The sequence below is a fragment of the Calonectris borealis genome, chromosome 14 (genome assembly GCF_964195595.1).
Source record: "Calonectris borealis chromosome 14, bCalBor7.hap1.2, whole genome shotgun sequence".
Lineage (NCBI taxonomy): Eukaryota > Metazoa > Chordata > Aves > Procellariiformes > Procellariidae > Calonectris > Calonectris borealis.
In genome coordinates, this window is record NC_134325.1 from 15,295,949 (window position 1) to 15,311,703 (window position 15,755).

A 15,755-nucleotide genomic window follows, 5' to 3' on the forward strand; every position below is an offset into this window, starting at 1 on the left:
TGAAGGCATTTATAATGAAAAAAGTGTCAAGAACCACAAAAATTCAGTTAACGCACTGCTGGTGAAAGTCCTTGTTAATAGTAATTGCTAACCAGTTCTCTTGCCTGAAAACCCATTAACTACTGGTTTTCTAACAGAGGGCTTTTTTTATACTTTTGTTAAAAAAAAAAAAAGCTTTAATGAGAAAATATTCGTATTCTGTCATTAAAGGATGTAATTTTCACTATTTGTTTCCATACAACAAAACCTTCACGAAAGAAGTAGTCAAACTTCTTGAGATGACTAAGCTTACAATTCTTCCCACTACACCTTGTGATGCTTAATTTTAGCTACACACATCGAAACACTGGTATTGGATTTTAGCCTAAGTATATGCTGCAGGAACATGGCCAAGTTAAAATTCACCTTCAGAATTTCTTGGTACTTTAATCTTTTTGACATCTTGTGCAACTACCCATATTTAAAGACTAAGTTCTGATAACTACTTATTGTGCGACTCTGCGTAAGATTTGACCGTCATTTTTTGTTGGAATTAAAGTTTTGGGAAGGAATAACCAACCAAGGAACTTTAAATTCAAGATGTAGTGTATTTGTAGTATACCGATGCTGCGCAACTCCTATCTACCGGAGAATGTTTTAAGCATTAACTGACATTCAAGCCAACAGGACTGCGGTTTCAACTTACGTTGCATCCCCATGTTGTGCTGCAGCTACCCGAGGCTGACACTGAGGAATGCAGACCGAGGTCCAGGGTTCCTTAAACAAGCAGCCTCAGAGCCAGTGCTGGTGTGTGCCAGTGCAGGGGGGGAAAACAAAGAACTTTGTGCAGTCAGGCCGCTCAGTATCCCTTTCATAGGAAAATTTAGATACACAACACGGTTCCAAAGAGAAGTGCAAGAGCTTCAGCCAGCCCTGGGTACTACGCTGTGGCGTTAGCAATGTGCTGCCCAAGATGACTACTCACACAGCAGTAATTTCAGGAGTCAAGTCTTCTCCCATGACATGCAAATATCAATAGGAGTTATTTGTACTCCTGCTTGGAGTCTCGGTCCTTTGGAGAATTTTTTTAAACTTATAAAATATGTCAAAATGTAATTCATACTGTAATGGCAGGAGGAAAATATGAGACAATAGTAGGATTCCACTTTTGGGAACAAAATTATCAGCTTGACTCTAAACACTCAAACCCTTGATTTGTTATAAACAGTTCTTCCAAAACCTGTTTGGATTTCTTGAGAGAGCTCTGCGCAGTGGCTTTAGTTCACATCTGATCGTCATCTTCAGTGCGAGGAACAAAAGCACATTTGGAGCCGATTTGGACACTGTTAGAGAATAGAGGAAAGGAGTTGGCTTGTTGGTAGTTGCTTTGTATGGAAAATATACTATGGGATGGAAAGTACTTAAAAGCTTGGGTTCATGACAGTTATTTCAAGTTTTTAAACATTATTGGGATCACGTTTCCTAATATTAATTGTACCTGTAATGAAAGGAAACTTCTGGTCAGGGCTCTCCTCAGGTAGTCTGACAGCAAGTAGCTGCTCTAACTTGTTATAAAAAATCCCAATGCTTCACTAATAAAAGCTGGTGTTGCAGAACAAGCCTGCATAACCTTTGCTAATTAACTAACAAGATGTGTGTTCTTTTATGTGTTCGAACAGCATATTTAGGGCTTTTTCTCCTACTTTAGAAAAAAAGATGAACAAGAGAAAACTTTGGCCCTGCTGTCCTGCGCAGCGTCAGGGAGAAATAGTCCCACGGCACCACTAAACTTGTGGCATTATCATCAGAACTATTTCTGGAGAACAGTTTGAACAAAGCTAACAAGCCAACTTGGAATGTGTGGTAGCTTCATATTTGTAACATTCATCTGGTTTTTATATCCCTTATTTTTAAATATCTTCTCAAAAGGCGAGAGGGAACATTCGGGCGTATGTTTATGTCTCACTTGCCATTACAAATCCAAAGCCTGGATCGCACCCACACCTTTGTTTCACTCGCACGTTGGCACGCGCGGCAGCGAACAAAGGAGCGTCAACAGCACCAAGTGGTCGCCTTCCCAATCTGTTCTCGAAGAAGTCAACATATGTATATATGCGCTGTGAGTTGTTCCAGGTTTTAACAAGATCTCAAATCACCACATAAACTGCTTTGAAAGGCACGTTGCCACGAGCTTGGCACATCCAAGAGATTCCTTAGTTCTCTCCCTCATCTTTTCAGGAGAAACAGCTAAAACGTTTTTTCACTCTAAGCCGTTAGTTACAGATTCATTTCTGCAGAGCTATCTGCAAGCATTACTCCAAACAAATCAATTTGCATTTCTATAAAAAACCCATAAAGTAGAAATCTTTCTTTGAAACTCACTTAAACTGTTCCTTCACAATAGCTAAAGTTGCTTTATGATTTTTTTTTTAAACAGAAAGGTTAATGCTTAAAGTATAGCAATATGAGTAAATGACCACTTTAATGCACCAAAAGCTTGCTCTGATGAAGGAGAAACAGTGGAATTGTCTTTGTACGCATCCTCCCTTCCTCCAAATGACTTCTCACAAGAATTTCGCTATATGATTCAGACAAGACAATTTTTATGGTCACAGTTGAACTTCCCTGCGGCGATATTCTACAGGATTAAAAATTATGTATGTCTGCATAAGTTTGAGGTAAATTCCCCAGCTGAAGCAAACAGGTGTAATTCTGAGAATGAATGGCTGTTCTCGGCTTTACAGCAGCAGAAAACCTTGCCCTTACTCCGTGCCTACTTTTAAAATCGGAAAGATAAAAGATAACACGCTTATCACATGAAAATCAAAATGGCACTCAAACTCCAATACTGGCCTTCTCTTTCGATTTAACAGAGCATATCCTGATTCCATTTTATGAAAAGAGATTACCGATACCTTAAAAATATCTTTTCTGTCTAGAAGTAGAAAGGGTTATATTTTACTCTTGCTGAAGTACATCCAGTAAGCTTTATAAGGCATGCCAAATTAATTATGTAATTGGGAAAAATTGAAAAATGCATTCACTATTTATTTATTTAAAAACCCACAAGCAGCTCTGTAGAGTTTATGGCTCACCAGCTCCTTCACGGTCTTGGGCATAGAATTCAGGACCTATTTTTCCAGAAATGCTAAATGGACCCATAGCTGTGCAAAATAAGAAGGAGCTTTAGTGTTTGATTCTTTTTTTTTTTTTTTAATTGAGGCTCCTTAATCTCTTCGCATCTCATTTTTCAAAAAATTGCCTAAATAATAACAGAAAATGTTCCTTCTTACTGGAGACATTCAAATTTACATAGATGGCATACATCACATCAGATCTTGTGTAGTTTTGTCACCTGCACTCAAAAAATTGCCTAGAAATACCAACTTCAAACTCCCCTCCTTATTTTAGTTCTCTTCTTCACAGGAAGCATATATTAAAAATACAATTTTGTAGACTTTTAAAAAAAGGAGAGAATAACAGTTTCTTTTTTTTTTTTTTTCTTTGAAAGAAGATTAAGATAGAAGAGGAAAGCATGAAAGAAATGGATCGTGCCATTGTGACTTTCTCTGCTGGTGCCAAAGTGTCTTATTAATGAGAGATAAGCAGAGTATTAAAGAGTGGGGTAAGAAAAGTTAAGGTACTGAAAGTACCTGAAAGTTAAACAATTGGTTTTAAGAAAGGAACTGAAGGTGGATGTTTAAAGTGTGTGATATACTTGGAAAAAATTGTCACTCCAAAAGTGAGAGGTGTAAAGGAATGAGTGAGAAAACAGATGCTAAAAATAAAAAATAGACATACAATGTGAAGTGAAAAGTCACAAGTGAGATGAAACCAAATAAAAAATGTTGACGGACAGATGAGAAAAGTTACCTTTGTGCAAAGGTCAGGAAAAAAGTTAGGAATTTGAGCAGAGAGGAAGACTGTTTCAAGTGCTCTATATTGAGTAAATCAAAAGAGAGAGGAGAATATGTTCTGGTCATGAAGAAGAGTGAAAGTAACAGACCTTGTGAAACTCTGAAAAATATGAGCTACGTAGAGAGAAAGGAATCAACATTGGTGCCAAAATGTGAATACAAGATTACAAGTCAAATTCCTAATGTTAGTTATGAGGGTTTTCAGTGAAAATCATAAGATGATCAGTTCTAGAAGGTGTTGTCTTCCCCCCCCCCCCCCCCCCCGACTCATTTAAGCACGCTTTACTCCAGTTTTGAAGTAGCTAAAAGCAGTAGTTTGGGAAATTCTGTCTCAAGTGACTAAGCTCTGCATTTATGAAACTGAAGACTGAAGATTTTTCTCAAGCTGTGCGCCATACATCCTGCGGGACTTCAGTGCTGCTTAGTTGGATCAAGTGATAGGATATCCTTGAGGAGGTACTGGAAACATGGCCAATAAGATGCTTTCCTGTTCTCCTTTCCTCTGAAACAGCAGATACTGATTGCTCCCAGAAATAGGATACCAAACAAGGTAGACCTGAGACTGTATGGGAATTCCTGTAAGTCCTATGAAGGACAGAAAAGCATAACGCTTCCCGCCCAGAGTTCCCAAATCTTCTGTGCTTTGCTTTTCCCAGCAAAGCAAAGAAGATCAGAAGGAAAGCATATGGAGATTAAAATCATAACATTAGGAAACAAGGTTTTCTAAAAATAAAAGTAATACTTATCACATGTAAGTCCACTATAACAGATACTATAAAGAGAAAGGGTAGAACATGGAAAAAATGTGTTGTATTAAAGTTTGTGAATTTTGAGGATGACAAAATGTCCATAAATTAGACACCTATTTGTACTTCTTTGGATGGCCCTCACTATTTCCTTCCTGAGGTAAGTGAACAGACCAGTAGCATATCCTGTGTGAAAAGTGTGTACAAAACTGTGTTCTTCCAGAAATGAAGGAAAAAGATATAAAAAACCCACATTTGTTACATCATTTAGCGAAACTAGTCAGAGAACAAGGCCAAGTCACTCTCAAGAAGAATAAGATGTCAACATTTGGAAAAAAGTTCATTCAACTTAGTTTTGATCATCCTTGAATTCTGAAGATTTATGTTCTCCTTGGGTTTTTATAAACAAAAATTAAAAGGGCACATAAATATACACAGAGTTCCTTAATCCTGAATGACTCAATCTTTTGTCTTTTTTTGACAGAAAAAAAATATATCACTGCTACCCAGAATACACTTGCTATTTTTATTACTGTTTTATTTCTAAAATAACATTAAGTTTAGTCAATAGAAGCGAGCAGCGGCCATCAGCACCTCATACTAGGCATTCCGCAGAGCCACAATGAGCAGCTAACTCAAGCATCGTAGCAAAACTAGGCTTCTCTTTCCATAGTCCTTTGTTTTCTCAGAGACAACATCCAGAGTCCGTGCATTTTTCAAGACAGACATTTTAGAAAATCCGCAGAAGAATATAATTATAATCTTGATTGATGTATATCAAAAATTGTCTTTCCGAAAGACTGGCCGTAATCCAGTCTTTAGTCTGTCAAAATGCCATTGGATAAAAAAAGCCAGTTTGGCTTGGCAAGGCCTACAAAGCAAGATCCTCTATTCATTAATTTTTGCCTCTTTAAAACTGCACTAACGGAGTTTCCCTTAGTGAGGATCCTGGAAGAGAAACCGTGCAGACCTTGTATGCCTCATCCTTTGGCAAAATAGAATCAAGACAGCAGGAATCTGGAGCATAAATCTATGACATAACAACATGAGATTTTGATGGTGGTTCACTTAAATAATTCATTAGCTTCCTTGTTCAGGTTCAGCAGAATGTTGTTGGGTGAAGGAAAGATTGGGTAAACGAATACCCCTACAAGAATGTTTTTCTTGAATATTTTATAATCTTTTCTTGCAGAATTGAAAACTTCTGAATGGAAAGAGATGTAGGAGCAGCTTTGGAATGTCAAAATCAAAATATTTGGAATATAAAAGGCAAAGATATACCAAGACGAGATAGGAAAAAGCTTGCACTATGGACTGACTCAAGTTATTTTAGTGACTTCGTGGAGTTCTGCTGTTTAGTCCTTTCTTGATGCCTAAAAGCAGAAATCAGTTTTAACCTCTTATTCACAGTCCCAGTGCCATGCACAGTACGATAACCGCCAGCAAACTTTGTATCCATAATGACTAGCAATGAATTTACCTGTTATTTTTTATCCTGCAAGGAAAAGAATGAGAGAAAACAAAGAAATTAAGGAAAAGAGTATTTAAGCCAGAAGAAAACCTTGCTGATAAACATAAGTAAGAGAATTTCCTTTCTAAAAAGAAGTACAAGAAAATTATTTTTTTCAAAATATGCAAGAAAAAGGCACTGTAGAAATTAGCTTGCACTTTAGGACTCAGGTAAGACTGATAATAGTTCATCTTCAACATACATCATTCTGTTTCTTCGAATGAAATTCACTAAACCTATATTATTACCTTTCTTGTTAGTAACATTCTGAAATAATTAATATCAGTAGCTGACTACAATATGAATTTTCATAAAGCACACTGTATTACAGAGCAAAATAGAAGTACAGCAGCAAAAAAAAGAAAGGCTATGGCTTACTTAAAAGATTTATGATACGTGATGTAATTTAGAATGCTGTTTTGAAGTGTTATCTATTTAATTTTGATACAGAAAAGAACATATGTATTTTAGAAATAGTCACCTTAAATGTTCAATCAAAGAATTAAAACAGAAACCTAAGGATAAATCGCTTTAAAAAAATATGCAGCCAGAGAGGTTTGGCATAATTGCACTGGCTCAAGAGATTGGTGTTTTTGGATCTAAGTGACTTCACCATGTCCCCCGCAAAAGGCGGGAGCACAAATATGACAAAGATCTAAATAATTACTAATACTTTTGCATATATAAATACATAATTCCTAAAGATACCATCTCAATTTATTATTTTACCAACAAACCAGCACATTTTAAGGTTGAGACTAATAGGCAGCCAAATTCTTTCTCACCATGTGTTTTTAGAAAAACACACTTGTCTCTTCCAGCACCACTCAAAACTCTTTCTATTTATAACATTCAGCTGCCTGCACAGATAACTCTGTGTATAATTCTCTCTCCCATGATGTTCCTTCTAAATATTACTGAACTTGTGTTTTCAGGAAGCGTTGTTGTTTTTTTTAAATCAGATTAACTTAGGTCATATTACAATACTAACATAAATATCACAAAGGTCTAGAAAATCTGCTACAGTTTCTATACATTTATGACGGTGTAACAGAAACCCAAATATAGGGGTTTTTTAATACAAAAGAAAAACACAACCGTAAGCAATACCTTATAGACCATGCACTAAATGACATCATTTGTTTCCTCATTGCATACTGTCTAGACACAGCCATCAATTCTTATAGCAAAGTTTGTGTTCAGACATGGAATACAAATGTATTCTGCATCACCAAAGGAGTATCCTTCTTTACTTACCATCAAAGTTATCGATACATGGCCATCAGTCCACTCTACTTATAACTCATGACCTTCAGACTTGTTCTTTTAAAAGATGTTGTTATATAGCGTATAGAGACATATCCCCAGACTTAAATTTTTAAGAAACCTTAAATACTTCAGTGACCTCCCCATCCACACTGAGTCACCTTGCATCCTATATTATACTGGAGACCTGCTTGTCAATTAATGCTCACTATTCAAGGAGAAAAGACTTAAGCGTACAGACTCACTTCTTCTAACAACTAAAATACAAGTGTTTTGTTGCTGTATTCAGGCTTTGCAGGTGTAAGATTTCCTGTGCTATAGGAAAGTTGTTCAGACTTGACTCCCACTCCCATTTTTTGACCTTTCTTACCAAGTCTGCACTGATCTTTTTGTAAGTATTGACTTCACCCTTCAAATCAGGGAAAGTTTCAGTAATATCTGCGAGGGCAGCATATTCTATGTGTAGATATACTTCATCTATTGCAACTCAGGGAATTTGGGAAATAAAATCCACGATTATAAATCATTAGAGCATCTTTATTCAGAGTTAGTTGACCTACCCCACTCTCGAATTGAAAGCAAATAGCTCATTAGAGGAAGGAAGAGCACAGAAGAGAAACGATGCCTCTGGGAAAAATTAAATTTCTATATCCAGCTTAGTTTCCATTTATTGTAGCCATGTGAGGGTAGAAGGCATGACCCCCAGGGGCAGAGGTGAATGCCTCAGTAACATTAGACCTCTCTGCGATCTCTGAATTATTTATTAGCTACAAGCTTATTTTGTGTATTATTGATGAAATTTTGGTAGAGAGGTGTGCTGGTTTTGGCTGGGATAGAGTTAATTTCCTTCACAGTAGCTAGTGCAGAGCTATGTTTTGGATCTGTGCTGAAAACAGTGTTGATAACACAGGGATGTTTTCGTTACTGCTGAGCAGTGCTTACACAGAGTCAAGGCCTTTTCTGCTCCTCACCCCACCCCACCAGCGAGCAGGCTGGGGGTGCACAAGAAGTTGGGAGGGGACACAGCCCGGACAGCTGACCCCAACTGACCAAAGGGGTATTCCATACCATATGATGTCATGCTCAGCATATAAAACTGGGGGAAGAAGAAGGAAGCGGGGGACGTTCGGAGTGATGGCGTTTGTCTTCCCAAGTTACCGTTACGCATGATGGAGCCCTGCTGTCCTGGGGATGGCTGAACACCTGCCTGCCGGTGGGAAGTAGTGAATGAATTCCTTGTTTTTCTTTGCTTGCGTGCACAGCTTTTGCTTTACCTATTGAACTGTCTTTATCTCAACCCACGAGTTTTCTCACTTTTACTCTTCTGATTCTCTCCCCCATCCCACCAGGAGGGAGGGAACAAGCAGCTGGGTGGGGCTTAGTTGCCAGCTGGGGTTAAACAACAAGAGCATGGAACCAAAGAGAGAAAGATCTTCCAGGTGTAGCTGATAGTACATCCTCAGGCTGAATAACAAAAAGACTGACTCTCACTAGGACTAAAGTCTTAGCTCGACTGAAGACATACTATCTAACTTTGAGTCCCAGCCTCCACACACATATGAACAAATACACTTTCTCCCCGCTTTCCCCTCTACCTGCAATCACCACACAAGATGCCCACTTCATTTTCAAAATTGGTAGCATTTTACTTATAGTGATTCAGACACAGTAAAGTCTCCCTCCAAGGTAAAGTTAGAATTAAAAATAATGTTATCCATCAAAAATAATGAAATACATTCTGCTGCATTAAGGTTAAGAGACTGCTAATAACTTATATTTCTGTTCTACTGCTGAATTAATTATGTTTCTTGGTGGCTTTCAGCTAAATGTTGGCTTGACATGGTATAACAAATAGAAGGATTATTTCTGAATATTGATCTTCCTGACAGGAGTCTCTCAATTGCTTCTTGAAATGGCAGAAGAATGCATTTCTTAACCTTTTGTTTTATAAGAGAAAATGGAAAAGTAGAAAAATAGCACTTAATCTTTGTGCAAAGATTACTTTGTTAGGTTTGTTCACTTCAAGAAAACAGTCTCAAAAATTACTTTAGTGTAGGCGTTTCAAGTCCTGATTCTGCATTGCACTGCAGCTTTCTACAGAGCTCACTTGAACACAGGGACTTCAGCTGGATTTTAACCATTAGACATAATCTCCTGTTTATGGTGCTGCTCCCTTCTTGTTTTTACTACGTAATCCTAGTGCGAGTAGTTACGGCAAATTGGTGGTGTGGTACAGATTTATGCACAAAGCTACAACTTATTCAGTTCCCTGGACATTGTGATGCAACCATGCTTGAAGCACTTCTCAAAATTTAAATAAAGAGAAAGAAAATTTCATTCAGCAATTAAACTACCTTCCAAAGTTTATAAATAAGAAACACTGGTTTAGCAGATTTTCAGGAAGCAGAAGTACTTTGACGTTTCAGGAATGATGGAAATATATTCAGTTAAGGGATGTTCATATAGGGCTTTGCAATTAAAAAAAAAAATCAATTAAACGTTGTAGATTATTTTGGATTTTCTCCAAATTCCTGTTAAGTATTTCCATTTCAATAAAGGAAATGCTCTTTTTTGAAGACAATGTTCCACCACTTTGCGTTCTAGTTTCATCTGATATCACAAAGTACATAATTTTATTCCTCTGTGATACAACTCTCCCATAAAGCTGCGATATGTGCATTGTGAAAAGTTTTTCAGAGGGAGTGATGTAGCAAGACGTCTAGACAGGTTGCTGAGAGGGGTGACAGCAAGCACTCAGAGCTCAGTCTGCTGCTGCCTCTCTTATAACCACCCTGGAAAGGAAAAGAGGGGCAGATAGCTGTAGAGAAGTTTGCTAAATTATTGTCTTTTTCATTATATTTGGTGGTGTCAAATGAGGACAAGCTTCGCTCATCCTTTCTTCTTAATCCTCACATGTTCTGATCTCTAGAAAGGGACTTCATTTTATATTGGTGAAACTCAAACCACCCCCTCTGCTCTTCTAACTCCCGAAGGTTCTTCTACCCTTCAAAGCTCTGCTAACATAGAAAAATACAGTCGTTACCTCTCTCTGTATACACCTACCACATTGATGGTCTTGAACACAAAATGCTAAACACTTGAAAGTATTTACTCAGTTACATCATCTTTACCCAATAACTCCCATTTCCTCTCTCTGGGCACCCTGTTAGCCTGTGTTGTTTGTGCCACATGGATCAAAGCATTGTCCAGGAATGTGTCCTTAATCTTTTAACCCTTTTTAGTTGCTACGAGTTTAATACTTCATTTTGTTCCTTTTATACCCTCATACAGCATGTGGGTGATTTCTAATACATAAATAGACCAGCAGTAAAAATAACTTCTGAAGCATAGGAACTGTTCTCTGGAAAATAACTTTCACATCCCTTCCCCTAAAATCTCATCAGTAAAAGAGCCACAAAAAAAAAAAGGCAGAAAAAAATTTGTTTCTTAAGCCTTGTGCCATTCTACCAAAAATCACAGAGTCAAATCTGTGTGATTTAGTGCATGTCTCATTTCAGGAGAGTTTGAGTGCTGTACTCTGACCCCACCACTACCTGTTACGCTACTAAGGTCTCACTTATGGCTCATGCCTTTTTTTTTTTTAATATATATTTAAGAGGTTTCTTTATTCTTGATCAAGAGTTATTTGGACAAAACTATCTCTAGGAACATATTAGAGAATTTCTGTGGAGAAATGTTTCTGAGTATGATTTGTCTTATAGTTGTAAAGCAAAGATTAAGAGATAAAGGCCATTATTCTAGGTTGAATGTTTTCAGTCATTTCCAGGCTAATAAGAGATGAAGCAGAACAGCATCTATCAGGGATAATAAGGCTTAAAACTGCACAAATATTTACAGCTGAAATATTCAGATTAGCTTTGCTTCCTGTGAGAAGTCTGAACTGCAAATACACCAAGCCCTGGAGGAAATTCTACCCTGGCAAATACAACAGAAATCTGGTTCTATATTTCTCTATCATGAATAGCCTTTTATTGCCCATTGGTGAAAACAAATTACTGTAGCTGTGACACTGGCATTCATGTTATCAAATTGTATTAAAAATTCTCCTTTGCAGGATAACTAACATATAAATCAAAATAAGCTTTATTTTCTTAAAGATAGCCTGGCAACTCTAAAAACCCATCAACCCCATATTATCCACTGTGCCTACAAAGTATCACTGCTCCATTCAAACTTTCACCTGGAGTCCAGGTAACCCACGTGCTGCGGAAACCAACATTGGTCATGGATCTGTTCATGGAACTTTTGTCAACCGAGCTTGATCACGCATTTAAGGATTTCATCTTCTGAAACAGAGTCTCGATATTACACTGCAAGTGATACTCCCAAAGATTTCAGTAATGCTCTGCATGGAAAAAGTCTGTATCCTATACACAGAATGTTAATTTAACAATGCCGCTGTTCTTGTTCTAGTGTTATTACTCTCTGCAATATATTCTGACGTATCTGCAGATCCCAAATAAATACGCCTCAGGATTGGTACTTGCATCAGAATTGAAAATGGAGTGATATACAGAAAGTTAAGCTTATTTATAACAACATTCTTTCTCATTTAACAAGAAGAGAGGTGTAGGAAAGTAATTTAACATTTATATCCTATTGCAATGGGTTTGGTTAAAGCAGGAACAAAATAAAAGTATGGTTAATATTTTTCTGTCCCAGCAACGTTTCCACTTCCATTCCAAGAACATCAGGCTATTTCAGGATACCACCTTACTTTGTCAGAGTATTCACTTTTCTGTAGTTGCACTGTTAGGTGTTATGTTTAAAATTAACACATCAGTACTACATGAAGAAAAGTTTTTCTTAAGTTATAATCTCTCTATATTGAATTCTCTGCTTTATATACAACCTATCATAGTAGAAGCACGGCAAGTTTTTAACAATAAACCTCTCATAACACAACTGAGTATGTGGACAGCAGCTTGAACAGAAGGAAAAGGACCTGTTCTTCTCTGTTACTGCTTTTTTGTAGGTTCACACCGAGTACTTACGTTTTCATAGCTTATGTACCTTATACTGCCATTTGTTGGTGATTTGAGTGATTTTAGAGGAGAGTTCTTTAAATTGTCTTTAAAACCACGGGAAATCTAAAAAAGCATTGAGCCTAAATGTAAGATTCCCAAGGCTGCAACTGTGGAGGGTGGAGTCCTATGAGGCAGAGGAGCCAACGCTAGCCAACCTCAGTGCAGCACCCTGATGTAGGATGTTGATTTCATTGAAGATTTCCATACTTTTATTGCTATCTGAAAAAACTAAGCTCTAAGAGCAAAATTTCAGTGACTTCCCATAGCTCAAACTTTTCATTTTGCCTATGAAACGTCCTTGTTGGGAAATAGTGTATTCATGAAGGAATAGGGTCCACCATTTTAGTATAAGCAAAAGCTGTTTATTTTATCAATAGCCATGGCTGAGCAAGTAGAAATGACACATGGAAGCCAAATAGGACTTCTTTACACTGTTCCGTTCAGACTTCAGCCAACCCAACACGACACTGGAAACTACAAAGGGCTTGCTTACTTTAAACACTGGTAAAATAAATGTACCAAGGAAAATTATAGAAGGCAAAATATGAGTTTACATTTGCTTTAAGTCATCAGTCATAAAACCCAAAAATTCTAAGACAATGTATCAGCATTTATTTGATTCTTCCCATGATGCAAAAAACACAAAACAAGAAAATCTTCAAACTCTGACAACACATTTGTCAAAGATGCTTGCTAGCACTGTTCCTGCTTTAGGAATAGTAAACAATGTTTGCAGCAAATATTTGCAAGACATAATTCTTTTAAAAAGAAAATAATTATTTTCCAAATGGAAGAATCCCAACAAGGAGATTTGATTTTTTAATATCTCTTTCCTGCAAAATCCTGAATGGTATAGTTTCACAAACATTATGCTGCTCATGCTGAATGTTCATTTTACTCTTGATTTACTGCGTAGGCTAGAACAGGTTACTTTGATGTTTGGGGAACATAGCAAAATATATCAGCTAGCACAGGCGTAAATTCTTTAGTGGCACTTCTTTGGGCTAGGAGAGGTAATTCTGAAGTTATGTTATAGGATCCCAGGGGAACAGACAGACACCAGATTCCTGACCTTGCAAAAACCTGCTAACATACAAAACAAACTTTCAAAAGTGCATCTACTGAGAAAAGTCAGTGAAGGCTTTACAGGAAGTAAAATTAGAAAATTTCTATTAGGGAAAGCATGAGCTATCTGGTTTTTCTGCCAAAAAATAGATAGCATGACGTCCCAATCATTTGACCATTTAACATGTAAGAACTGAATTTATAAGTAAAAAAACGTTCCTAAAGTTTGTTACAGAGTTAAAAATATCAAAGTTTTATTTACATATTCACCTACTTCAGCCACGTGAAAGTTGCAGCCTTCCACTGCAGGTTGGTTGTCCTGTCACAGGATCAAGTGTCACTTACATTCAGATATTCTCCATTTCTCTTGTTTGTGCTTTGTTCCGAGGGTCATAAGCCAGTGAAAACACGACCAAAATAAGTTATCCCTTGGGAGTTTTGCAAGTCAAAATACGTATGTAGTCCACAAGAAATCAGAGTAGTCATTCTTAAAAGGTATTGTGCCTAGGTGAATGACCATCCAATACTTTAGATGGCTTTAAGGGCATAACTGAGATTCCACTGATTAACTGCAGATGCTTCCCCTTGGTTATATTAGACAATCCAAGCAGCTACATTCTGTATTTTTCATTACTATGAATTTTCAGAGAAATTAAAGTTTCATCATGCTTATTTAACTGACATTTTTGGGGACCTATTCTAGATACATGTAACATCTGTCACAAAATAAAAACAAATGAGCCACACTGGTCATGGAAAAAAAACCCCAACCTTACAGCATAAGCAGTTCCCTCTTTACAAGCCCTGATGTGATAAAAAACACCAGAGGAAAGCAGAAGAGGAGCCACAGTGCTCGAGAGCACAGCTTACATGCACACCATGCAAAGTCTAATACCAGAGCAGCTGCTGAGGCTGCTCTAACTTAGACAAAAACTGTGTCATCTACTACAGAAAGCTCATCTTCCAGGTAATGCAAAGGTAAATCTCCTGGGCTCTTCTTCCAGCAGTACCCCATGTGCTAGGGTGTTCAGGAGATACTGAATTTTTTTTTTTAAACAGACGTATGTTCTACCCTTTATCTAAGTAAAAATTACTTCATATGTTGCATACATGTGACAGCAACGAATCCTGTTTTCCTTATTGGGTCTTACAGTTTACTTGCAACGTGTTACATGAGTAAACAGACAGAGATTTGAGGAAATAGTATATATAAATGCATGCTTACCAGCTGGTGCAGAACGTGAGCAGTGAAGTTGAAAACTGTGATAATCGGCACACGATTCACTGAATTTGCCCTCCTTAAAATCTGACTTGGAATCCTTTTTGCTCCCAATGGCATCTGAAGAAAGCTTATCCAGTTCAATTATCACAGCTGACATTGTAAGATAGTCTCAGGATAACTCAAAGTAAAAACAGAGCTGAACAAAAGAAGCCGCCACTTTAAGTTCAGCTTCCCCAAACTTGCAGTCTGGGGAAAAAAGACTTCCTATCACAAAAAAAAAAAATTCCCTTAACTGTAATAGTGCAAAATGTTTTTAAGTCTATGACTGAGAAACTATATTTCCATGAAGCTGTTCTTCCAGCTCTGCAGCATTTGCCAAATATTGCAGCTCTTCTCTAAGGCAGAAAAATAGTACTCTAAAAAGTTCTTCTGTTCTCGTAGTGGCAACAATATTATGGCATTTCTGTGTAACTGCTACAAAAATAGCAAGGATAAGTGGAGACATCTGTACGTCAACTAAGTTGTGGACTCACTAACTTTGTTTTAAGAGTCTAATTCACATTTTGTTACCCACTGGTCCAGCTGGGAGGGGCTAAGCAATACCAATGGAAACAAGTGCATCCCGCACGCCAGCCCAGCAGCGAGCCTGGCAGCTGCACCGTGGAATTTACTCGTGCCACAGTTCTGTTTCCCCGGTGAACACTCAGGGTCTTTGTCTGGGATGTGTGCAGCAAGATAAATGACCACAGGCTACATCGTTCCTTGAAAACAAGTAAAAAAAATGGTTCTCGGTTCTTTCGTTTAGTATTTTAGAGCCTTGATTCTAAAGAGTCTCTTTCTAGGGAAAACAATTTTAGTACTATTAAGGAAACTGGTTTATTCCTTCAAGCTTTTTTTTTTTATTTTTTCCTTTCCTTAGATGCAAGTAAACCTCAACAGAACTCAAGACAAGGAAATGATCCCTTTCTTTCCAGCCTCTGTCCCACCAGCCAGCTGGAGAGC

The 15,755-nt window shown here is 37.5% G+C and overlaps 1 protein-coding gene across 1 annotated transcript in view; it reads right to left on the bottom strand.

Moving 5' to 3' along the window:
* ANO3 (anoctamin 3) overlaps positions 1 to 14,925 on the bottom strand; it is a 222,379-nt gene extending 207,454 nt beyond the window's left edge. The window contains exon 1 of the mRNA XM_075163291.1: positions 14,757 to 14,925. Within this exon, the coding sequence (XP_075019392.1) occupies positions 14,757 to 14,910 (154 nt within the window). The 5' untranslated portion in view covers positions 14,911 to 14,925. The remainder of the gene's footprint in view (positions 1 to 14,756) is intronic.
* Between the last annotated feature and the right edge of the window lie 830 nt (positions 14,926 to 15,755).